The sequence below is a fragment of the Theobroma cacao genome, chromosome 3 (genome assembly GCF_053813885.1).
Source record: "Theobroma cacao isolate CCN51 chromosome 3, ASM5381388v1, whole genome shotgun sequence".
Lineage (NCBI taxonomy): Eukaryota > Viridiplantae > Streptophyta > Magnoliopsida > Malvales > Malvaceae > Theobroma > Theobroma cacao.
This window is the reverse complement of record NC_142641.1, coordinates 39865651-39888537: the sequence shown is the minus strand read 5'-3', so window position 1 is coordinate 39888537 and position 22887 is coordinate 39865651. Positions and strand designations below refer to the sequence as shown.

The window sequence follows — 22887 nt, the reverse complement described above, 5'->3', positions numbered from 1 at the left end:
TCTCTCACTTTTCGCTTTCAAAGCATTCAAAATATATTAAATTATTCGTAACAATTAAGGTTTATGTAAAAGTATTTAAATATTTAATTAATTGATTAATGTATATTTTTTTACTTAAAAAGAAAAATTTTAAATTTGTTTAAACAAAAAAACGTAAGATTTATATGGAGGTAGAGCCTTTGACCCATAAACCAAATATTTGTGATTTTTCTGAAAGAATATAAGAAATGAAGTTGAAAAACAAATCCTAATAAATTAACTTGTTCTGTAATACGAGGAGACACTTTTTGAGAAGATTTCGGGTTTCGTGTAATCATTTCCCTGGTTAGTTTTATGTTTGTGTATTAATTCCTTTCGTAAAAGAAGAATAAAAGGGGTTGTGTTTGGGGCAGTTATTTCCATTCATCATTTGCTTTGAATGCTTCCCTCCGGCTTTACAACGAACCGCAATTAATCGATTTCGTAAGCATTGTTTTTTCTTTCGTTATATTATACAATCATGCAGTTACCATGTCGGGCTTTTTACAACCTGCTCATGAACCCACGTTGAAGTTTTCTTAGTTTAACATAACGAGAAACGTTCTTGATGATTGGCGGTTCCTCCTTTGTTGCTTTCTGGATTTTGCTTTTAGGTAACTTTTGGTTTTGATTTGCTTCGACTTGAATTGGTTTCTGTGATAGGAGCATATACACAAGAGTCTTTTGGAAACCATTTGCTGAGTTCCTTGTCTTCTGACCAATTGATAGGTATGTTACTTGAGTGTTCAAATCTTGAGTTCTTCCCCTAAATCAGTGGTCAGTCAATTCTTTTTTATGGGCATTAATGTTTTGCTTTTCGTTTGCCTTCAAAGAATCTTTCTACTTCTAATGATAGCCCGCCGGTTGCAAGCTATCTTGCTTGCTCTTTAAAGATCCTTTTTATTTTATTACTTTCCATTCTTTTTGGAGTTGGACAGTTGGACTTCATAGTTGCTTATTAACTTTTTTATTGTAAAGTATTCTTAGAATTGATTAAAGTTTCTTTTTTCTGTTTGATGTTTTGAAGATCTTATGTCCTACTACTCTACTAATTTCTTACTGTAAGGTATTCTTGTGGTATATGCAGGTTTGAAGATCAAGGAAAAGAGCAAAGATGGAGCATTTATGGACTATGTTCTGTGGGGAACCTGCTTGTTCAGATAGTGATGGAAAGCCATGCAATTCTACCTTTTGGCATCTCACTCATCCCTCTTCGTGCATTAATCAAGCGATGATAATTTGTTTCGATATTCTGCTCTCAATCATGCTGTTATTCAACATGATTCAGAAGTCATCATCGAAAACAGTTGGCATTCCTGCTCGCTTTCGACATCGTTCTGCTTTGCAGACGGCTTCTGCTGTTTTTAATGGTTGTCTTGGGTTGGTGTACTTGTGCTTTGGCATTTGGATTTTGGAAGAGAAGTTGAGGAAAACTCAGACTTTATTGCCTTTCAATTGGTGGTTGCTAGCACTGTTTCAGGGCTGCACATGGTTATTGGTGGGTTTAACTGTGAGCCTTAGGGGTAATCGGCTTCCCAAGACACCACTTCGTCTACTGTCGATTCTTGCATTAATATTTGCAGCGATTGTTTGTGTTTTATCCATTTTTGCTGCTATTCTGAACGAAATAGTCACAGTAAATATAGTTTTGAATGTTCTGTCATTACCTGGAGCAATATTGTTGGTGCTATGTGCGTGTAAGGGATATAAACATGAAGATGGTGATCAGGACACGAATGAAAATGGCGCTTATGCGCCTTTAAATGCTGAGGCCAATGGCAGTGCTAAAGTTGATTATAACGCGCAAGTTACCCCATTTTCCACAGCTGGATTCCTTAGTAAATTCTCCTTTTGGTGGTTGAATTCTTTGATGAGAAAAGGTAGGGAGAAGACTCTTCAGGAAGAAGATATACCCAAGTTACGTGAGGCAGAGAAAGCAAAAAGCTGCTATTTGTTGTTTTTAGAGCAACTGAACAGGCAAAAGCAAGCCAAACCATCATCACAGCCATCTATTTTGAAGACAATAATATTATGCCACTGGAGAGAGATTTTGGTGTCCGGATTTTTTGCTTTGCTTAAGATACTCACTGTGTCTTCTGGTCCTCTGCTTCTTAATGCTTTCATTTTGGTTGCTGAGGGAAAAGGAAGTTTCAAATATGAAGGTTATTTGTTGGCCATATTACTCTTCTTTGCGAAGAGTTTAGAGTCTTTGTCACAAAGGCAGTGGTATTTTCGATCCAGACTAATCGGTCTGAAAGTAAGGTCTTTGCTCACTGCAGCAATATATAAGAAGCAATTGAGATTATCCAATGCTGCAAGGCTGATGCACTCGAGTGGTGAGATAACGAATTATGTTACAGTTGATGCCTATAGGATTGGAGAGTTTCCTTTCTGGTTCCATCAGACATGGACAACAAGCCTTCAGCTGTGTTTTGCTCTAATAATTCTCTTCGGGGCAGTGGGACTAGCCACGATCGCAGCTCTAGTTGTTATCATCCTCACCGTCCTGTGCAATACTCCACTTGCCAAGTTACAGCACATGTTTCAAAGCAAGCTAATGACTGCACAAGATGAGAGACTTAAGGCTAGTTCTGAGGCTCTTATAAGCATGAAGGTGCTGAAGCTATATGCATGGGAGAGCCATTTTAAGAAAGTTATAGAAAATTTAAGGGCTGTGGAATACAAATGGTTATCAGCAGTGCAGTTGCGAAAAGCATATAATGGCTTTCTGTTTTATTCCTCTCCTGTTTTGGTCTCTGCTGCAACCTTTGGGGCATGTTATTTCTTGAAAATTCCTCTGCATGCTAGTAATGTCTTCACTTTTGTGGCCACATTACGTCTTGTGCAGGATCCCATTACATCTATACCTGATGTTATTGGGATCGTCATTCAAGCGAAGGTTGCATTAAAGCGGGTTGTGAAATTTTTTGAGGCACCAGAGCTGCAAAGTGCAAACGTCCGGCAAAAACGCCATATGGAGAATGCCGACTTAGCCATATCTATTAAATCAGGATGGTTTTCCTGGGAAGAGAATTCTTCAAAACCCACTCTGAGAAACATAACTTTAGACGTTACAATGGGGGGAAAAGTGGCTGTATGTGGAGAAGTTGGCTCTGGTAAATCAACCCTGTTAGCCTCAATTCTTGGAGAAGTCCCTAACGTCCAAGGATCTGTAAGTCATAAAATTTGATACTTTATATAAAGGATGGAATGCATTTATCCTATTCTCTTAGCATATTGTTGCCTTTTATCTTCTTTTCTTAGCAGGTCTAAATATATATAGGTGCGCTTAATCTTGTTTCCTCTTCCATGCAGATAAAGTTAGTCTTACTGTTAGTAATCTGCTTCATTATCCAATGTGTAGATTCAAGCATTTGGAAAGATTGCCTATGTTTCTCAAACAGCCTGGATTCAGACAGGAACGATACAAGATAACATATTATTTGGGTCTGCCATGGATAGGCAAAGATATGAAGAAACGCTTGAGAGGTGTTCCTTGGTGAAGGACCTTGAGTTGATGCCCTATGGTGATCTAACTGAAATTGGTGAAAGAGGAGTCAATCTTAGTGGTGGTCAGAAGCAGCGAATTCAACTTGCTCGTGCTCTCTATCAGGACGCTGATATATATCTCTTGGATGATCCATTCAGTGCAGTGGATGCTCACACAGCTACAAGTTTATTTAATGTAACTACATTCTACTGTCACCATGCAATTTTCTTTATGGTCAACTTATGTGAAAGCTGACTTATTGGTTGTTGCAGGACTACGTTATGGAAGCACTTTCAGGGAAGGCAGTTTTACTTGTGACGCATCAAGTCGATTTCCTGCCTGCTTTTAATTCTGTTTTGGTTAATATATATTCCCCCACAATAAAAGATTGTCTGTTCTTTGTTCCCTATGAACACTCTTTCAAATCTGTTTAATAACAAAAATTTTTGTTCTAATGTTGATTTTGTTGACAGTTGATGTCAGATGGGGAGATCCTGCAAGCAGCTCCTTATCATCAGTTATTAGCTTCTAGTCAAGAATTTCAGGACCTTGTCAATGCACATAAAGAAACTGCTGGTTCTGGAAGAGTTGCTGAAGTTAACTCTTCCGATAAACATGGAACATCCACTAGAGAGATCAAGAAGAGCTATGTGGAAAAACAGTTTAAAATTTCAAAAGGTGATCAACTGATCAAGCAAGAAGAAAGGGAAAGAGGAGATATAGGGTTTAAGCCATACATACAGTACCTCAATCAGGACAAAGGCTTTTTGTTCTTCTCCATTTCTGCTCTTAGTCACCTTTTGTTTGTGGGGGGTCAGATATCACAGAACTCCTGGATGGCTGCTAGTGTTGACAATCCTAATGTTAGCCCATTGAAACTGATTGCAGTTTATTTGGTGATTGGGTTTTTCTCAACACTATTGTTGCTATGTAGATCTCTTTTCATATTTACCTTGGGTATTAGATCTTCAAAATCTCTATTTTCACAGCTACTAAATTCCCTTTTTCGTGCACCTATGTCATTTTACGACTCCACTCCTCTGGGAAGGATACTAAGTCGGGTAAGCATCCCACTCACAAAATATTGACGTAACTGAAAGTAATTCACCTAATTGACATTTATACCTTCTTTCTTCCATATAGGTATCTGTTGATCTGAGCATCGTTGATCTTGACGTCCCATTCAGCTTAATCTTTACTGTTGGGGCTACCATAAATGCCTATAGCAATCTTGGAGTTCTGGCTGTTGTTACTTGGCAAGTCCTATTTGTTTCAGTACCAGTCATCTATGCAGCAATTTGCTTACAGGTAACACACTACGAGTTTCTTTCAAGTGATAGACTTAGCAGGGAGGAACAGTTGCTTCATCTGCTTTGAAATCTGAAAAATTCAAGATGGCATTGAGTAAATTTGACTAACCTTGAAAACTTTTTTTTTTGGTTGTATACAGAAATATTACCTTTCCACTGCAAAAGAGTTGATGAGGATAAATGGCACAACGAAATCCTTGGTAGCAAACCATCTAGCTGAGTCAATAGCAGGAACCGTCACAATAAGGGCTTTTGAAGAGGAAGAACGGTTCTTTGCTAAGAACCTTCACCTCACTGACACTAATGCTAGTCCTTTCTTCCACAGTTTTGCAGCAAATGAATGGTTGATCCAACGGTTGGAGACACTAAGTGCTACTGTTCTTGCCTCTGCAGCCTTCTGCATGGTTTTGCTTCCTCCTGGGACTTTCAGTTCTGGTTAGTATATAGTAAAATTTTATTTAAAAGGATCTGTTAGTCTCTTATACTGATTCAAGAGTCTCATGAAGAATGATTTTATGACACAAATTCGTTGAGTAATATTAAGCTACTGGCTTTTTCATATCAATCTATAACACCGACGAATATTATTGCAGGGTTTATTGGGATGACTCTTTCGTATGGTCTTTCGCTGAATATGTCCCTTGTATTTTCAGTTCAAAGCCAATGCACTATAGCAAATTACATCATTTCTGTAGAAAGGCTTAACCAATACATGTACATACCAAGTGAAGCCCCCGAAGTGATAGAGGAGAATCGTCCTCCATCCAATTGGCCAGCTATGGGTAAAGTGGATATCTGTGATTTGCAGGTATAATTTGTCTTGCATTTACATATGTAAAAGAGCTTCCATCTAGCAACGACTAGTGTACTGAGAAAATATATTTAAACAGATCAGATATCGACCCGATACACCATTAGTTCTTCGAGGCATCAGTTGCACATTTCAAGGAGGGCACAAGATTGGTATTGTTGGTCGAACTGGCAGCGGGAAGACAACTCTTATAAGCGCTTTATTCCGTCTGGTGGAGCCAGCAGGGGGGAAGATCATAGTTGATGGCATCGACATCTGTACTATTGGCCTTCACGATCTGAGGTCTCGTTTTGGAATCATACCTCAGGATCCTACTCTTTTTAATGGAACTGTGAGATACAATTTGGATCCTCTATCCCAGCACACTGACCAGGAGATATGGGAGGTAAAGTTTGAATGTTGGCCAATGATTCCTTGCTTCCTGTTGATGCTAAGAATATTGTGAATTTGGCTGATTTTTTGTCTGCATTTTGAAGGTTCTTGACAAGTGCCAACTTCGAGAGGCTGTTCAGGAAAAAGAAGAGGGACTGGACTCCTTGGGTAAGTTTCAGAAATTTGATCATGCTGTATGCTTCTTCTTTTTGTCGTGACTGTTCACTGACGAAAACCAATTGGTCCTGCAGTTGTGGAAGATGGATCAAACTGGAGCATGGGACAACGGCAACTATTTTGTTTGGGCCGTGCCCTCTTGAGGAGAAGTCGGATATTGGTGCTTGACGAAGCAACTGCGTCCATTGATAATGCAACTGACTTGATTTTACAAAAAACTATTCGCACCGAATTTGCAGATTGCACAGTTATCACAGTGGCACACAGGATACCAACTGTGATGGATTGCACCATGGTGCTTGCCATCAGTGATGGTGAGTTTCTTTAATGCTGAAATCAAAAATTGACCTTTACATATGAATGTACTTTGCATTCTTTCATCTTAGCAGGCATCTTTCTATGATATGAAAAGCTCCCAAGGCAAATTTATGTGCACTAGCTTTTGATGCATGGGCATTATGTTGCCTCATTTGCTGTTTTTCTTTTACATTTTTGTTAAACTCACCCCTTCCCTGGAATCAGTCCCTCGGACAATCAAGCCCCGAGTGGCAGAACCCCCTGCTTGAAGGTCGAACAAGGCAGATAAGGAGCCGGCCCTTTGATAGTAGAATCGGCTTTAACAATATATTTTTTCCTTTGCCCCAGCAAAATCACAATATGAATGAGGGTTGTTTTTGTTATAATTTCAGGCAAACTTGTGGAGTACGATGAGCCAACGAAGTTGATGGAAAGAGAAGATTCTCTGTTTGGGCAACTTGTCAAGGAATACTGGTCCCATTATCAAGCTGCAGAGTCGCATTGAAGTTCTTATAACTTTTTCATAGGCAAACTCATTTCAGCCCAGCTTGATGGAAAAGATGTGCAATTAAGAAGTAGGATGTATAAATTAAATAATAAATGTTGCTGGGTTAGAAAGGAAAAGGAGAGAGGGAGCAGAAGTTCTTCTCGTAGATTTTGCAGATGTTCTCAAGGGAATCTGCCCGGTTGGGTAACTGAAGACCTACAGTACAGAGGACAGATACTACACTTGGCTTCAGAGAAAGCAGGAGAGGAACGAGATTGTCAGACTTTTCAAGAGAAAAAAAAAATTATGGGCTTTGTATATGCTTTCAAACATCATTCTCCTCGTTTCTCAAGGCAATGAAACATAATTGCCTGTCTTTCAACAGATCTCTACTGCTCAACTATATTCTCTCGTCTCCTTAATTGCTTTAAACATTCTGCTTAGAACTTCTCTAGTGCTGCATAGCAGGACAAGTGTCACCCATAACTGCCAGATTTATCTTATATTCAGACCAAAATACACTGGACTAGCATTGCTAGGTAGCATGCCTTTCTAAAGCTGGAGAACAATCTAGTTGCTTGTGATTGATTTCTTATCTACTAAGCAGTTGTACCCTGTTCTCTGAGATAATTCAAAACCATAATCCGTGAGCACTTCTCATGGTGCTGAATGGTGAGACTATACATAAAGGAAAACGGAGCACCAACAGGATATCATTTTGTTGAATGATCAGTACATTTTGGGGTTTTTTTTTTTTAAGTGGAAATACATAGTCCCGTTAACACAAGTTCTTTGGAATGAATAACTATATGCTATTAGTTTTAGCTGGAATCACCACAAAGCAGAATGAAACGTAACTAGGAAAATAAGAAAAGAAGCATCATGATGATAATGGATGATGTACCCTTCAATCTGAAATCTTTGATAAATTGTGCATCAATCAGTCATAAAATGCCAATAACTTGCTTAGCTCAATAATTTAAGAGACTAAGACAAGATCATCATGTGACCTTAGCGAGTTGGGTAAGAAAAATTAGGCAGATAATTTCACCCAGAAAGGAGAAAATGAATAGGATCAGAGATAGAAGATTGCAGTGCTATGAAACTTTCAAAGTTTAGGAAGTGGAAAAAGTAACTGACATCTTAAACACTATGCAACTGCTTGAGTGAAGTTATACATGCGCAGGAACTAACTAGTGGTCTTCATGGTCCTCCAAGAATTGCATTTTCAATATCCTCTCTACTCAATGCATAACTAAATCTCCTTTCCACATCTCTTTCAAGATTCCCAGGTCCACTCTTCAAGTACCTGTGGCATATGATACAATCCTGTCAGTCCAATCATAGATTAAATTTTTTAATAAAAGTTGAGAAGATGGATAACACTTTTCACTGGTGTTTCTTCACTCCCCTTTGCCAGTTTCACCTTCAAATGTATGAGTCCATTAAATCAAATAAAACTAACATCAACAATAATCGAAGCGACAAGCTTCCAATTATTTAAACAATCTCCTGTTGGATTTTACCACATAGAAATGATTCCTTGTAGCAGTTTGTTTTAGAGGAAGACATGGCTTGTTCCACCTAAGAACCAAGGTATATAAAGAAACATCAGATTTTAACCAAGGTCCAAAGAGAAAGTGTTCTCCTTTACAAACTCGATTAGTTAACATCACAAAGCTTTTTCTCATGCTCTCTAACTATTAACATCATTTTCCAGCATGAATCCTTTCCCTCTTCGTTCTGAACTTCTATCCCCTCCCTCAATTCTGCTTAAATGAGAAAATGTGCATCAAGCCAGCAGCGGATGTAAAATTCAAGGTTTTTGCTCTGTAAATCTAAGGTGGATCTGTAAGCAGGGTGCTATGAAAAATAGTGCTATCATTATAGATCGTGGAAATGGCGAAACCTTCCCAACTGTCCTTGATCTGTGCTATCTCCATTTCAGCTTTTGAATGCAGAACATCCCTTCAACTTTAATTTTTCTGGGGAACAATTTGTTCAATTTCACCTCATACAGAACTAAGTCAAGTCAGCTAAAGTTTTGCCATTACCAACCCCTGTTGCTGGTACGATTCTACATAAATCACTTTTAACATATAATGAAGCCCTTTTAGTCTACACGTGGCTACAGCACTGAAAATTTATGCATTTAATATGCTAGTCTTATGTTATTCATTAGAACTTAAGCTACAAATATATATCATGTTTGAGCTCCTAAAAAATCAAATAAAATTCATGTTCAGTGCTAAAATCTAAATCCTCATTATCAATTGCCATCCTCTGCCTCATGACATCTAGCCTAACGATATACAAGAAAGGGTTTGAGAACATATAACCTTCAAAATCCTAAGAGAATATTTGCTCCACATTAGACATTAGGCAACAGCCGTCTAGCAAAAAAGGATAGAGAATTATGTTTCTGATCTCATGAAGCTCTCAAGTTGTTCCATTCTGGTTTTTCCAAGAGTTTTACTCACGGATACAGCAAACGCCCGTTGCCCTTTATCAGAATATACTTTCAGCAACACCTGCTACCTTATGCAATTCAATTATACCAATAAAATATATTCTTGTTTATGTAATTTGCCAGGAGAAATAACAATTCACACCATCTCAAAAATTCTTGAAACCCAATCAATATGCAAGCAAAATAAAGATAACCCATCTCAAACTAAACAAATAGTAAAACACAAAAAAAACCAAGATAAAGAAACCCGCTTAAAATCCTAAAAAGAAAAGGGTCATAGCTTTACCTTATATAAAGATCAGTGACATCAAGTGACAACTGGGCATGCCAATCAGGTTTTTCAATCAACCAAACAGCACGGTCCTCTCTACTTTGGCAAAACCCTAAGCTCCTAAGCCATGCTTCAATGCAAGGCAAGCTGTGAGAGTAAAGGGGCTTGTTCTTATCTGGGAGTCTGTTGAGCCACTCATCTTCCGCGGTTGGCAATTCCTCTGCTTCTGATGATTTAGAAGAAACAAAGGTTACGATTTTCCTTTGGGAGTGAGAAACACAGCGCGGAAAGGAAAGAGATTTTTGGAGAAGAGAAAAACGGGGGAATTTTGGAGGATTAGCTGAGGCTTGGGTTGCCGATGAAAGATAATCAGTAATGATTAATTTTGAGACAGAGTAAGCGGACATTCTTCCTTTTTTGGGTTCTTTAATTTTAATTTATAGTTCTTTTTTTGGTCGATAATAATTTTTTAAAATGGAGGATTTCATGAATTTTTCCAGGCAGAGTGTGGACTTTGGAGTTTGAACTGGTTCCAAGCCCCATTATCTTCTTCATGCATGTACGGTTGGGTTTGGGGTTAGCCGGTTTGAGTATTTTCTTTTTCTTTTTCAAAAATATAAAAAGATAAAGTACTAAAATTAAAAAATCCTGCTTCTCAGTCAGGGCGGCAACTTGGAACCAATAACTTTTTACAGTTGTTAATATTTTATTACACTAGTTTAGCAATAAAGAGGACGATTGGGCTTTTAGCCATTAAACGCCACAATATTTTAATTTTTTTATATTACAAATTGTTTTTTCATTTTTCCACTTTTTGATGATAAAAAAATTATACATCAATAAAAAATTGAATTTATATTATAAATTAATATACAAAACCAGAGTTTTTTTAATATACGTAAAATTAAAAAAGGAAAAAAAATTTTAGAATACAGAGGGTCATATAAAAAAAGATAGAGATTTTAATTGTTATTACAGTTTGAATTTAGAATATTTACTTACAACTCATTTTTCTTATCATTTGAATTAAGGTCAGTAAACGACAACAATCAATTTGAATTTGTGGATAATTTGTGCTATAACATCATTAAGTGTAGGATCAAACATTTTTTTATTCACTTGACAAAGTTAATTAAAAGGGATCAAGAGAATTAAACGACAAAACTTAAACTCTCTAATGAAATTTAGAGAGTCAGTTGTTCCTAGGATATGTTGTCTTACCCATATGAGGAAAAAGACTCGATTATATGAGTTAAGGAAAAAACAATATATTACAAAATAAGATAATAAAATAGAGAAAATATAATTAACATGCTTTTTCATACAACATACATGATGTCACAATAATTTTGGGATATTTTTCGTTTGATCTCATAGTTTTGCTCAAAAAATGCGTTACAAATATATATTATAGTGACTTTTCACAAATTTTAAATTAACATGAAACTCCGGAATCAAAAAAATTCAAATAGAAAGAAGAATTAAAGGTCGAAAATTAAGCGCTGCCCAAAGCTTATTAGGCTTATAGTGGATATTCAATAGTTCTTATGGTCAAGATACATTATTTGCAGAACCAGAACAATGAGACGTGTTGATTGTAATGTAGTTGACAACTACAGTATGCCGCCTCCCTCGCACAAACAGCATAAAAACTAGTTAGAACAATAATGAATTTATTGTGTAGCACTAGTTCACCCTTTTTCCTCATTGGACTTAGCATCTCAAGGTCCTGGAGCATTTTAGAACACCTGATGACCTTGTCAATTCACTAACTGATCTAGCATCGGCAACCTTAAAATTCTGTTCCTGGTTATAAAAAGGCTTCGCCCCACCCACACCTGTTTGACTACTGAAAGACGCTCCATTTTCGAATATATCCCCCACAGAATAGAATTTCCATGAAGCTTTGTCCTGCCGGTTGCCTTGTCTCCATGTTACCTATTTCAATGTAATTGGATTCAGGATCAACAATTAATTCAAATTCGAAGCCATGTATTTCCCAAAACAGGCATATTAGTACTGGTATTAATTACCTCCTTGTTGCCCAGTTTTGGAGCAATGAAATAGTTGGCTTCACTCTTAATGCTGGGCCTCATGCTTCCCCCAATGGCATATTGTTCCCATCCTTGGTAGAAATTGTTGGCCACATGCGCGTATCCGTGGCGGACTCTAAAATTCGTTAATATTACAGTGAGATTCATATGCAATTTAATAATTAGTTTATTGAGATAGAAGAATTAAAATTGCCACGTCTTTACCCCAAATTTTAGCTTTAGGCTTATTGATTACCTTGGCATTCGTTGGTTGCAATTAGGTCCAAAATGGTTAAAGATGACAGTGACCTTCATGTTCCTGTCTCTCAAATAGCCGTCATCATGACCAAGAAGCATAACTTTGTCCTGATTTCTGAACCAGTTGTTCGAGATGGTAACATCGTTGGAACCGCGAGTGACATCAAGGAGACCATCTTGGCAATCGTACAACGTATTGTGATCTATCCACACTTTCTTTGCTGTGACCAATCGGATCGCATCCCCATCCATCTGACCAAGCGGTATCACCTTTGAAGCTGGACCCATCACAGAGCTAGGTGGCTGGGACTTGCAATGGTGGATATGCAACCCATGGATGATCACATCCGTTGCTTGATACACCAGAAGACACCCTGCCCCAGTAACATGAACGTTAACGCCACGGCCGTCGATGGCGGTGAAGCTGCTAATGAGAAGTGGCCTCTGGAGTGTGATGTTCATGTTCCTTTTGAAAGTAATCCATACTTTTCCCTTGATCATGGTGGCTCCATGACGAAGGGTCCCTGGCTTCGGGTTTAGGGGGTCATCAGAGGGATCAGTGACCTTATAGCGTATAACACCTTTGCCAATGTTGTTAGTCATTTTGCCCGAGAAACCAACGGAGCACGTGGCCAGCTGTTGCCGTTGATTCCGCCAACGAGGATTCCCTCTCCAGCATTTATCAATAACATTCATCGTAGCCAAACTAGCATTAGGACTTGCCAAGAGAATGACCACGAAAATGGCCAATGTGAAGCACCAAGATGTAGCCATTGTTGAATTCTTTTGTTCTTGATTTCTTTTGTCTTCCAATTTTTGTAGATAGGAAGGATGGAAGAAGAGTGAGAGGGAGAGGTGGCTTTATACAGCAAACGATGCCAAATAAGACAGCGAAAGGTTGTGATTTTGTTTAGTCTGGTTATGAAGTAACGGTAGAGGGAGGTATAAGAAGTTTATGATGCTACGAATAGAAAGGTGAAGGTTATTGCTGTTTTTATCCTACACCAATAGTTGGAGCTACGTACTTAGTTTATTTAGGAATTAACTCCATTTTTGTTTTGAGACAAAGAAGTTTTTTAAAGGAAAAGGTGCTTAGTGAAGGGTAACAACGAATAAGCCCTCAAAATAGAACTTAGGCACAGCCGTCTAGCCAAAAATGATGGAGAAATATAATATCCTCGATAAACAGCCGCAGCAAGGGCGTAAAAAGGCAAGAGGGGGACGATGTTTCTGATCTCATGCAGCTCTCAGTTTGTTGTATTGTGGTTTTTCCTAGAGTTTTACTCGCGGATACAGCAAATACACGTTGCCCCTTATCAGAATTATACTTTCAGTAAACCACCAGCTACCTTATTCAATTAAATTATACCAATAAATTCTACTCTTGTATATGTAATTTGCCAGGAGAAATACCAATTTACACCATTTCAAAAATTCTTGAAACCCAATCAATATTCAATCTAAATAAACATATCCATCTCAAACTAAACAAATAGTTTTTTTTTTTTTTGCTGTGACTAAACAAATAGTTAAAACACACAAAAAAAAAAAAACCCAGACAAAGAAACCCGCTTACAATCCTAAAAGAAAATGGTCACAACTTATATAAAGATCAGTGACATCAAGAGACAACTGGGCATGCCAATTAGGTTTTTCAAGCAACCTAACAGCACGGTCCTCTCTGCTTTGATAAAACTCTAAGCTCCTAAGCCATGCTTCGATGCAAGGCAAGCCATGATTAATTTTGAGACAGAGGAAGCAGACATTTATTTTTTTCGGGTTCTTAATTTACAGTTCTTTTTTTGGTTGACAATAATTTTTTAAAATGGAAAATTTCATGAATTTTTTTCAGGCAAAGTGTGGACTTTGGAGTTTGAACTGGTTTCAAGTGTAAAACCCCATATCTTCTTCATGCATGTACTAAATTAAAAAATCCTGCTTTTCAGTAGTGAAATTTGGCAGGGTTGGAATCAATAACTTTTTGAGTTGTTAATATTTTAGCAATAAAGAGGAAAATTGGTTTCTAAGTTTTTAAAAATATTTTTATTTTTTAATATTACAAATTGATTTTTCATTTTTTCCATTTTTTGATGATAAAAAAAATTATACATCAATATTGTAAAAAATTGAATTTATATTATAAATTATTACACAAAAATCAAAGTTTCAATATACATAAAAATAATAAAGGAACAAAAATTTTAAAACAGAGAAAATAATAAAAAGATAGAGATTTTAATTGTAATTACAGTTTGAATTTAGAATTTTCACTTATAACTTATTTTTCTTATCATTGGAACTAAGGTCAATAAGTGACAATAATCAATCTGAATTTATAGAAAATTTGTGCTATAGATTTCATTAAGTGTAGGATCAAACATTTTTTTATTCACTCGACAAAGCTAATTAAAAGAGATCAACAAATTATATTGTTTAAGAAAAAACAATATATTAAAAAAATAAAATAATAAAACGGGGAAAATATAACATGCTTTTTCATACAATCAAAACGGATTTATATATACTCTATCTTCAAGAAAAAGATTATTTTTTGTTTAAAACAAAGAAAATGATTATTTGTATTTATTCCATTTATGATTAATGCAGTAATTTGAGAGTTTTTGCCATGCACATATAAATGAATATGTTCTTTTAAGTGCTGAGAGCTACTATAAATTAGTTCAAGGCTTCAAGCGCAGGTCTCCTTATCTTTTGTCTTGTCGAAATCTCCTTTGCTATATAAGCTTTTATCTATTTATTTCTTGATTCTATATCATTTATATGAATTTCCCTAATTTCTTTAAATTATACTTTTTCAATGGCTTGCTTGAAAAACAAACCACCTTCCCAACAACGTGGTCTCGTATTTTTGAGTGTTTTTTCTTCGATCTCATGATTTTGATAAAAAAAATTACGTCACAAATATAAGCTTAAGTCTCTATGCATATATTATAACTAATTTTCACAAATTGTTAATTAATATACAAATTTGAAACCAAATAAATTCAAATGAAAAAGGTGAACTAAAGATGGGAATTTAATCCCTGCCAAAAGCTTATTAGGCTTATAGCAGATATTCAATAGTTCTGATGGTCAAGGTACATTATTTGCAGTGCCAGAACACTGAGTAGTGTTGACTGCAATGTAGTTGACAACTACAATATGCCCCCTCCCTCGCACAGACATCATAATACTAATTGGAACAAGTACTTAAAACAATGAATTTATTGTGTAGCACTAGTTCAGCCTTTTTCTCATTGGACTTAGCATCTCAAGGTCCTGGAGCATTTTAGAACACCTGATGACCTTGTCAATTCACTAACTAATCTAGCATCGGCAACCTTAAAACTCTGTTCCTGGTTATAATAACGCTTCGCCCCACCTAGACCTGTTTGACTACTGAAAGATGCTCCATTTTCGAATATATCCCCCACAGAATAGAATTTCCATGAAGCTTTGTCCTGCCGGTTGCCTTGTCTCCATGTTACCTATTTCAATGTAATTTGGATTCAGGATCAGCAATTAATTCAAATTCGAAGCCAAGTGTTTCACAAAACAGAAATATTAGTGCTGGTATTAATTGCCTCCTTGTTGCCCAGTTTTGGAGCAATGAAATAGTTGGCTTCACTCTTAATGCTGGGCCTCATGCTTCCCCCGGCGGCACATTGTTCCCATCCTTGGTAGAGATTGTTGGCCACATGCGCGTACCCGTGGCCGACTCTGAAATGCGTTAATATTACAGTGAGATTTAGTGATATGAATATGCAATTTAATAATTAAGTTTACTGAGAGATAACAAGTAAAATTGTCACGTCTTTCCCCAGATTCTGGCTTGGGGCTTATTGATTACCTTGGCATTCGTTGGTAGCAATTAGGTCCAAAATGGTTAAAGATGACAGTAGCCTTCATGTTCCTGTCTCTCAAATGGCCGTCATCATGCCCAAGAAGCATAACTTTGTCCTGATTTCTGAACCAGTTGTTCGAGACGGTAACATCGGTGGAACCACGAGTGACATCAAGGAGATCATCTTGGCAATCGTACAACGTATTGTGATCTATCCACACTTTCTTTGCTGTGACCAATCTGATCGCATCCCCGTCCATCTGACCAACCGTTATCACCTTTGAATCTGGACCCATCACAGAGCTAGGTGGCTGGGACTTGCAATGGTGGATATGCAACCCATGGATGATCACATCCGTTGCTTGATACACCAGAAGACACCCTGCGCCAGTAACATGAACGTTAACGCCACGGCCGTCGATGGCGGTGAAGCTGCTAATGAGAAGTGGCCTCTGGAGTGTGATGTGCATGTTCCTTTTGAAAGTAATCCATACTTTTCCCTTGATCATGGTGGCTCCATGACTAAGGGTCCCCGGCTTCGGGTTTAAAGGGTCATCAGAAGGATCGGTGACCTTATAGAGTATAACACCTTTGCCAATGTTGTTAGTCATTTTGCCTGAAAAACCAACGGAGCACGTGGCCAGCTGTTGCCGTTGACTCCGCCATCGAGGATTCCCTCTCCAGCATTTATCAATCACATTCATCGTAGCCAAACTAGCATTAGGACTTGCCAAGAGAATGACCACGAAAATGGCCAATGTGAAGCACCACGATGTAGCCATTGTCGAATTCTTTTGTTTTTGATTTCTTTCTTCTTCCAATTTTTGTAGATATGAAAGATGGAAGAAGAGTGGGAGGGAGAGGTGGCTTTATACAGCAAAAGACGCCAAATAAGATAGCGAAAGGTTGTGATTTTGTTTAGTCTGGTTATGGAGTAAAGGTAGAGGGAGTTATAAGAGGTTTATGATGCTACGGATAGAAAGGTGAAAGGTTATTGCTGTTTTTATCCTACTCCAATAGTTGGAGCTAGGGGAGAGCACCGGTCGGTTGCAATCGTGCAACCGACTGGAATCGACGTTGGCGGTCACAGTCGACTCGGTTATTCAGTGTTGATTTGAGAGGTCAACTTTAATCGTCGATTTTAATGCTTCATGGTTCGGTCACCGACGACACTGCCTCCCCACCTGAGTCGATCGAAAAACCGAGAGGAGGGGTGAAATTTAATTTTTAGCCTCTTTAATCCCATTTTGTCTTCTTTCTTTTCCCCGATTGTTGTATACACTCATCAAATCAACCCCTTTTTTCCCTTTGAAACCCAGAAAACCTTCTTGGCTTCTTCCTTGGTCCTCATCAATTGTCGTCGTCGACCCCTTGCTGCCGTTGCCATACTCCTTGCCAGTCGTCGGTCGTCTCTTGCAGTTGCTATCATCTACTCATCTTCCCTTTGTTCAAGCCTCAAGGTATATACAATGTTGAAGAACTTGAGTAGTTGACAGATTATACTTGCTCTGTGAATAATAAAATTCAAATTTTTTGTATTTTCATGGGTTTTGTGATTTGTGGAACTTTCTGTTAATTCTGCCTTGTTTCTCGCTACAGCCAACTTGCATTCTCGTTGCAGCAAGAAACTTCTAACTTGCTCAGTGCAGTCAAGCCCATCCACCCTCCAACCGACCAAAACTGATCAAAATCGAAATCGGTTTTGGTTGATCGGTTTTTCTTTACAATCGATTGATCTCAGTCGATCGTAAAGAACTTCGGTTTCTGTCAATTTCGGTTCTTATCGAAATCGAAACCGACCGATACTCACCCCTAATTAGAGGTACGTAATTAGTTTATTTAGAAATTAACTCCATTTTTGTTTGAGACCAAGAAGTTTTTAAAGGAAGAGGTGCGGAACGAGTCGCACCATCGAATAAGCCCTCAAAATGGAGAGGCACGGGGCTTTTTGATAAATCAATTTATACTAAATATTTTAAAATTAAAATAGTAGAAATTTAATAATAATAAATTAGGCAAATCCATTTTTTATATATCCTAGGCAACTAACCGAAGTATGCTTTCTGAGAATATTTTGAGCATGCTTATTTGTGTATACAGTAACCATAGAGCGGATTCTGTTGCAAAGCAAGACGTTGAGAGAAACAAAGATTTAATTTGGTTGCAATGGTTGTTATGGGCTGTTTCTCTTAATTTGCTTCCTTATTTCATCTGTACACGCTTTTTTAATTTGATAAATTTATGAATTCTTTCAAAGATTGTCATTTTGTTATATTTACGGATAAAGTGAATGATTAATTAAACATTAACACTATATATATTATATCTAAAAATGAAAAATGAGTACATGATTATCATCATCAACAGTGACAAATTCAAAATTTTATATAAAAATAATTAAAAAATAATCATACAAAATTATATATCGAATCAATGATTCGAATCAAAACATTTTTAAAATAAAATAAAATTAAATTAAAAATAATGACCGTTACTTTTTGCCACCACCTTTGATTCATTTCGCTTTTAAAGAGATTTTTCGGCTGCCATATCTGTTCTCTCGGGTATTAATCGAGTGTATGAACGGCCTATAGTTAATTAATTTGAAGACAAGTAAAAGAATATAGCTTGCAGCAAAGAAATTGGCCTTGAACTATTACTTTGACAAGAATTTGTATTTGATATATATAACAACCCGTAAAATATATAGTCTACTAGCAAATTAATGGGGTTTGTTTTTGGTCTAGAGATGGGAAATATAAATTTGTTTAGGTTTGGGTTAATGTCTTTTAAAAAAATGACATTCTGTCTTTTGTTTATTTGCAGTTTCAGTTCTCACATGCGTAGGTGGTCTACTGGTCCGGAATCTTAACTATTGATGTTACCAAACGACGTCGGTTTTGGTTTTTACTTTAATTTGGTTTTTTGGTTCTTTATTTTGCCGCCATTTTTCCCGCCAACACACGCCAAGCCTGAACGCGCTCGTTTTATTTCCATTCTCCGCTGCTTTCTCCTTTCTCCGTCGCCTATCCAGCAGCGCTCCTTATTGTCTCTGCAGTCAACTTTGTCTCCATTTTCGTTTCAAAGATAGATCTCTGAGAAAGCCCCGTCAAATCCGTACCTGATTTCTTTATAGAATCTCCGTTTTCTTGTTGGTTTCTCATTCTTCAATGGCAGCCAAAGTGGTCGACCCATTGATAGACTACAGCAAAACCCAGCGCGTAGTCCTTCTCATTGACTTAAACCCACTCCTCCATCTCCAAGACGCAAACCCATACCTCAAAACCCTCCTTTCCTCTTCCAAAACTCTCCTCTCTTTCCCTCCTCTCTCCTCTTCTCTCTTCTCTTTCAAACCCTTCTTTTCCTCCCTTTCCCCACTCCTTTCATCTTCGAAACTCCCTTCTACTTCTACTTCCCTCTCTCTCTCTTTCAACCACCCAGATTCCACCCTCCACTCCCTCACTGAATTCCTCACTTCTCTCCCCACCACAATAAACAAATCCTCCTTCCCATTAAACCCTTCTAAGGCTTTGAATCTCGCTGCCTCCCTTCGCCAACTCGTTCATGACTATGCCTGGGACCCACTGATCCCTGATCCGGTGGCTGGTACGCTGTCCAACTCTGATAGCTCCGATTTGATTAGGTCTAATTTGGTAATTTTGTTCTCTCCTGTTTATAGGCACTTGAATGGTTTATGTGAATTTTTTGATGTCGAAATGGAAGATGAATGTTTGAGGAATTTGGATGCCTTTGTTGATAAGTTTTCTGGGGTTTTTGACAGTGTGAATGATGCGTTTGTTAGTAGGGATATTCATTGTTGTTGGGTTGATGTAAAGTTTCAATCGTGGGAAAATGAAGATTTTGAAAATCTGGGGTATGGGTTTTTGGAGAGTGGGATTAGGAGTTTGGGTTGGGGATTTTGTTCTGCGGATTCAATTGTTTTAGGTAGTGCTCTTGTTCCTTTTGGTTTGATTTATCCGATCATTGGGGTTTCATCAAATTGTTTTCGTGGTTTTGATTTTAACGATGATTCTGGTAGAAGGATGAATGCCCAATTGAGTCTTGAGATATCAGATGCCAGTGGGAAGCCCTTAGAATGTAAGTGCTGTGAGCTTGAATTTGTCCATTTTAAAATGTGTTCCAGAAATAAAAATGGTGATGTTTTGTTTACACCTGAATTCAGTAATCCACAAATGAGAGGTGATGATCAGAAGCTTAGATCCATGTTTGAGCAGTATTCTGATGGAGTAATGACACTACGTGTTAGGACAGTGAGGAAGTATGACGGGTGTGAGAAATTTGAGGGGCACTTCTTGAATCCAATCATTGTTCGAGAATACTGGGGAAACTCGCGGAAAGATCCAAAAGATAATTTGGGTGAGTTTTTTGCAGATAGGGCTCTTCAAATACTTGCAAGGGACATGGGTGAATCATTGGTGAGAAAACCTGTTCCCATTTGGCAAATTTTTTTGAGTTTTCTTTATAGGGAAGGTTACTGGGCGTTGGTATCTCTTTCAGATGGCAATTGTGATTTGCATACAGGAATTCTGAAGCCTTTCACTGTTTCTTCAGCCATACTTTGTATCATAGATGATGAGTTCTGCACTAACAACAAGTTACAAGAATATCGTGGGGAGGATGTGGCTGCATATGTTTCAAAAAGGGACGATGAAATAAGCAAATCCAATGTTGATTCCAAGCACTCTTCTGGAATTTTGGATTCTCAATCTCACCCCTCACCTTCAATCAAGTGTGCTTCAAAAAGGAAGAAGAATAAAAAGAACTTACATTTGCTTCATGAGATGACATGGAGTACCTTCTCTCATGCAGCAGCTGAACATTTGGAGATAAATTTAGAAGAAAGTTACTTTTCTAGGAACTGCAATAACTCAAAGAAGTTAAAATTTCTGAAATGCTGGATGAAGCAGATTAAAAAGTGTAGTTCTTGCAGCTTGAAGATACCAGAGAGTGCCAATCCAGATCAGGATGCCACAGAAGAAATGAATCATAGACCAATTGAGTTGCCCCAAGATAGTGAACAGCCGGCCTCTTACTCTGCATCAGCAGGAGAAGGTTCCTCCAGAATATTAGATGAAGCTGGTAATGAATTTTGTTCAGAAACTTTGGAAAATTTCTTCAATAGTCTCCCAAACAAAATTAAACAAGGGCTAGAATCTGGAGAAGTAGAATTAGGGGCTTTTGCAGAGAGACTTGTGAGTTCATCTATTTATTGGTTATATCAAAAGCATGAAATGGAAGACAATTCAGAAAGTCAAACCTCTGTGGTGAAAGCTAATGATGCTTGTGCTAGCAAAGCTGCTGTTGAACTAACCGAACTTCTACTGAGAGAGCCAAAGGACATAGCTGCCATGCATAAAAGGAGGGATCCATTCTCTCAGGCATCTGATTCAAGGTCTACTGGATCTGCTTTCCTTAATATAGTTAGAGAGTATCCTTTTTATCCCCCTGCATATTCATATGATACACTGTTTCTTTATTTACTTTTAACATGAATTTTGTTTGTTTCATTCTATGCTTGGCAATGGTTCTTCTTTTGCTTTTAAAGGTGAACAATTGGCTCGAAGCCCCACAAACTTCCTTAATAAGAACAAGATATGAATTGCAGATTTTGTTTCGCATGGAGATTCTTCAATCAGAGGTTGGTGCAATTATTGAGGAGCCTATGAGGCAGAAGTTTGTAAAACAAATTTGCTTGCTACTGGAGTCTATTCAGTGCCATCTTGAGGGTGGCTTTTTTGGTGATTGGAGGCTTGACAAGTATGTGGAAAAAATCATAAAGAGCAGGTACATATATCTGACTTATGAATGTATATTTTTCTCCTGAAACTGATAAGTTAGCACCATAAGGAGAAATGGTTTGTTCCTCTAGAAATTGACGGAAAGCAGCATCCTTGATTGTATATGATAGTTCTTAGCAAAATATCTGCTAGCCATGGTGAATCAGAGTAAATATAATTTGTTATCTTGAATATCGTACCTAAATAAGTCTTCTAGCCTTAAACTGGATAGTACCAAATACAGTATGCTATTTTACATAGTTCTTCCGAACTGACAGTGAGTTTAACCATTAATGGTCTTTTCCTTGTCGAAGAAGCCTATTTTTGCTTGTAAGAAAAGTTCTAGGGAGAGATACTAAATAAAGTTTGAAATACATAATTTCAGGTATTATCAATCTCTCAGAGATGTAGTTGATAAAATCTATACGAAGATGGATTTGTTGCTGTTTGATGATGAGGATGAATTGCCTAATCATTTACTCAACAGTGAGGGCAGTAACCAGTCCTGGAAAGAAAAACCGGAGAAAGATGTAAACTACAGAAATAATGAACCAGTCTCAATAGGAGACGAGTCCCCTCAAGTGCATAAAAATGATAATAGAAGTCCCCAAGTGATTAGGACTAAGGAGCATGCTCAGAAATTAATTGAGGCTCAAGAGAGGAGAGAGAGAGCTCGGCGGTTTTCATCTTTCACAAGTTGGATGCCACATTTGCAGAGAGTTTGGGTTCCAAAGCAGCCGAAGGCAATGAAACTCAAGTCTGAACCTCTTCGAAAACTGTCAAAAAGGAAGAACTGTAGCAGAGCAAACTATGACATGGTATGTGAGACCCCAATAACAGAAAAGAAGCGGTCATCCCCTCGTCGGATTGGCATTGATGAGGAAGAAGGCCATAGAGACTGCGGAGCTCACTCTCACGGTTCTGTCTCAAAGGCCTTGTTTCAAGATGATATACAGTAAGAATCAAGGCTTTTCTCCTGTAGTTGACAGGATGCCTATGACACAGACTACACAGTACATGAAAGGTTGCTGGGGCCCCCGTAAGGAAAGTTTGCTGCCATCAATACGCCAATTTAACATTGCAAAATTTAACCAGACGGGTTTATCTTAATCACAACCTCTAATTGTTTGTGAAATAGTTAGAATTTGTTTTATCCCTGAGTAACCGTACATAAGGTTAGTTTGTTCATGTAAACTTACAACTTAAACGTCATATAAGAGGTCTATTGTTAATTGTTTGTACAGGCATGTT

General features: G+C 37.6%; 5 protein-coding genes across 9 annotated transcripts; 2 read left to right on the top strand and 3 right to left on the bottom strand.

Annotated features, from left to right (window-relative positions):
• The first annotated feature begins 215 nt into the window (after positions 1-215).
• Positions 216-7346, top strand: LOC18605694 (ABC transporter C family member 10-like). 5 transcript variants are annotated; one of them, XM_088804397.1, is made up of 13 exons: positions 216-462; positions 682-747; positions 1106-3190; positions 3383-3703; positions 3781-3867; positions 3982-4569; positions 4652-4816; positions 4959-5253; positions 5472-5626; positions 5709-6014; positions 6106-6169; positions 6253-6492; positions 6868-7346. In XM_088804397.1, the coding sequence occupies exons 3-13, from the start codon at positions 1133-1135 to the stop codon at positions 6978-6980; spliced, it is 4392 nt and encodes a 1463-aa protein (XP_088660523.1). In that variant the 5' UTR covers positions 216-462; positions 682-747; positions 1106-1132; the 3' UTR covers positions 6981-7346. The 5 variants fall into 5 exon arrangements, with proteins under 5 accessions (XP_088660523.1, XP_088660521.1, XP_017972863.2 ...); XM_088804395.1 differs by having other exon boundaries at positions 217-462; positions 5412-5626; XM_018117374.2 differs by lacking the exon at positions 682-747 and having other exon boundaries at positions 217-462; positions 5412-5626.
• Positions 7347-8007: 661 nt separating this feature from the next.
• LOC18605693 (tRNA dimethylallyltransferase) lies at positions 8008-10300 on the bottom strand. Its single transcript, XM_007038852.3, has 2 exons — positions 9719-10300; positions 8008-8271 (listed from the first exon to the last, which is right to left on the bottom strand). Exons 1-2 carry the CDS (start codon positions 10108-10110, stop codon positions 8166-8168), a joined length of 498 nt encoding a protein of 165 aa, XP_007038914.3. The 5' UTR covers positions 10111-10300; the 3' UTR covers positions 8008-8165.
• A 1060-nt stretch (positions 10301-11360) lies between these two features.
• LOC18605692 (pectate lyase 1-like) lies at positions 11361-12690 on the bottom strand. Its single transcript, XM_007038851.3, has 3 exons — positions 11993-12690; positions 11737-11872; positions 11361-11641 (listed from the first exon to the last, which is right to left on the bottom strand). The coding sequence occupies exons 1-3, from the start codon at positions 12688-12690 to the stop codon at positions 11417-11419; spliced, it is 1059 nt and encodes a 352-aa protein (XP_007038913.3). The 3' UTR covers positions 11361-11416.
• A 2567-nt stretch (positions 12691-15257) lies between these two features.
• On the bottom strand, positions 15258-16542 carry LOC18605691 (pectate lyase 1-like). Its single transcript, XM_007038850.3, has 3 exons — positions 15845-16542; positions 15579-15714; positions 15258-15482 (listed from the first exon to the last, which is right to left on the bottom strand). The coding sequence occupies exons 1-3, from the start codon at positions 16540-16542 to the stop codon at positions 15258-15260; spliced, it is 1059 nt and encodes a 352-aa protein (XP_007038912.3).
• A 2330-nt stretch (positions 16543-18872) lies between these two features.
• LOC18605690 (LIM domain protein) lies at positions 18873-22877 on the top strand. Its single transcript, XM_018117391.2, has 3 exons — positions 18873-21287; positions 21452-21643; positions 22022-22877. The coding sequence occupies exons 1-3, from the start codon at positions 19009-19011 to the stop codon at positions 22593-22595; spliced, it is 3045 nt and encodes a 1014-aa protein (XP_017972880.2). The 5' UTR covers positions 18873-19008; the 3' UTR covers positions 22596-22877.
• Positions 22878-22887: the final 10 nt, after the last annotated feature.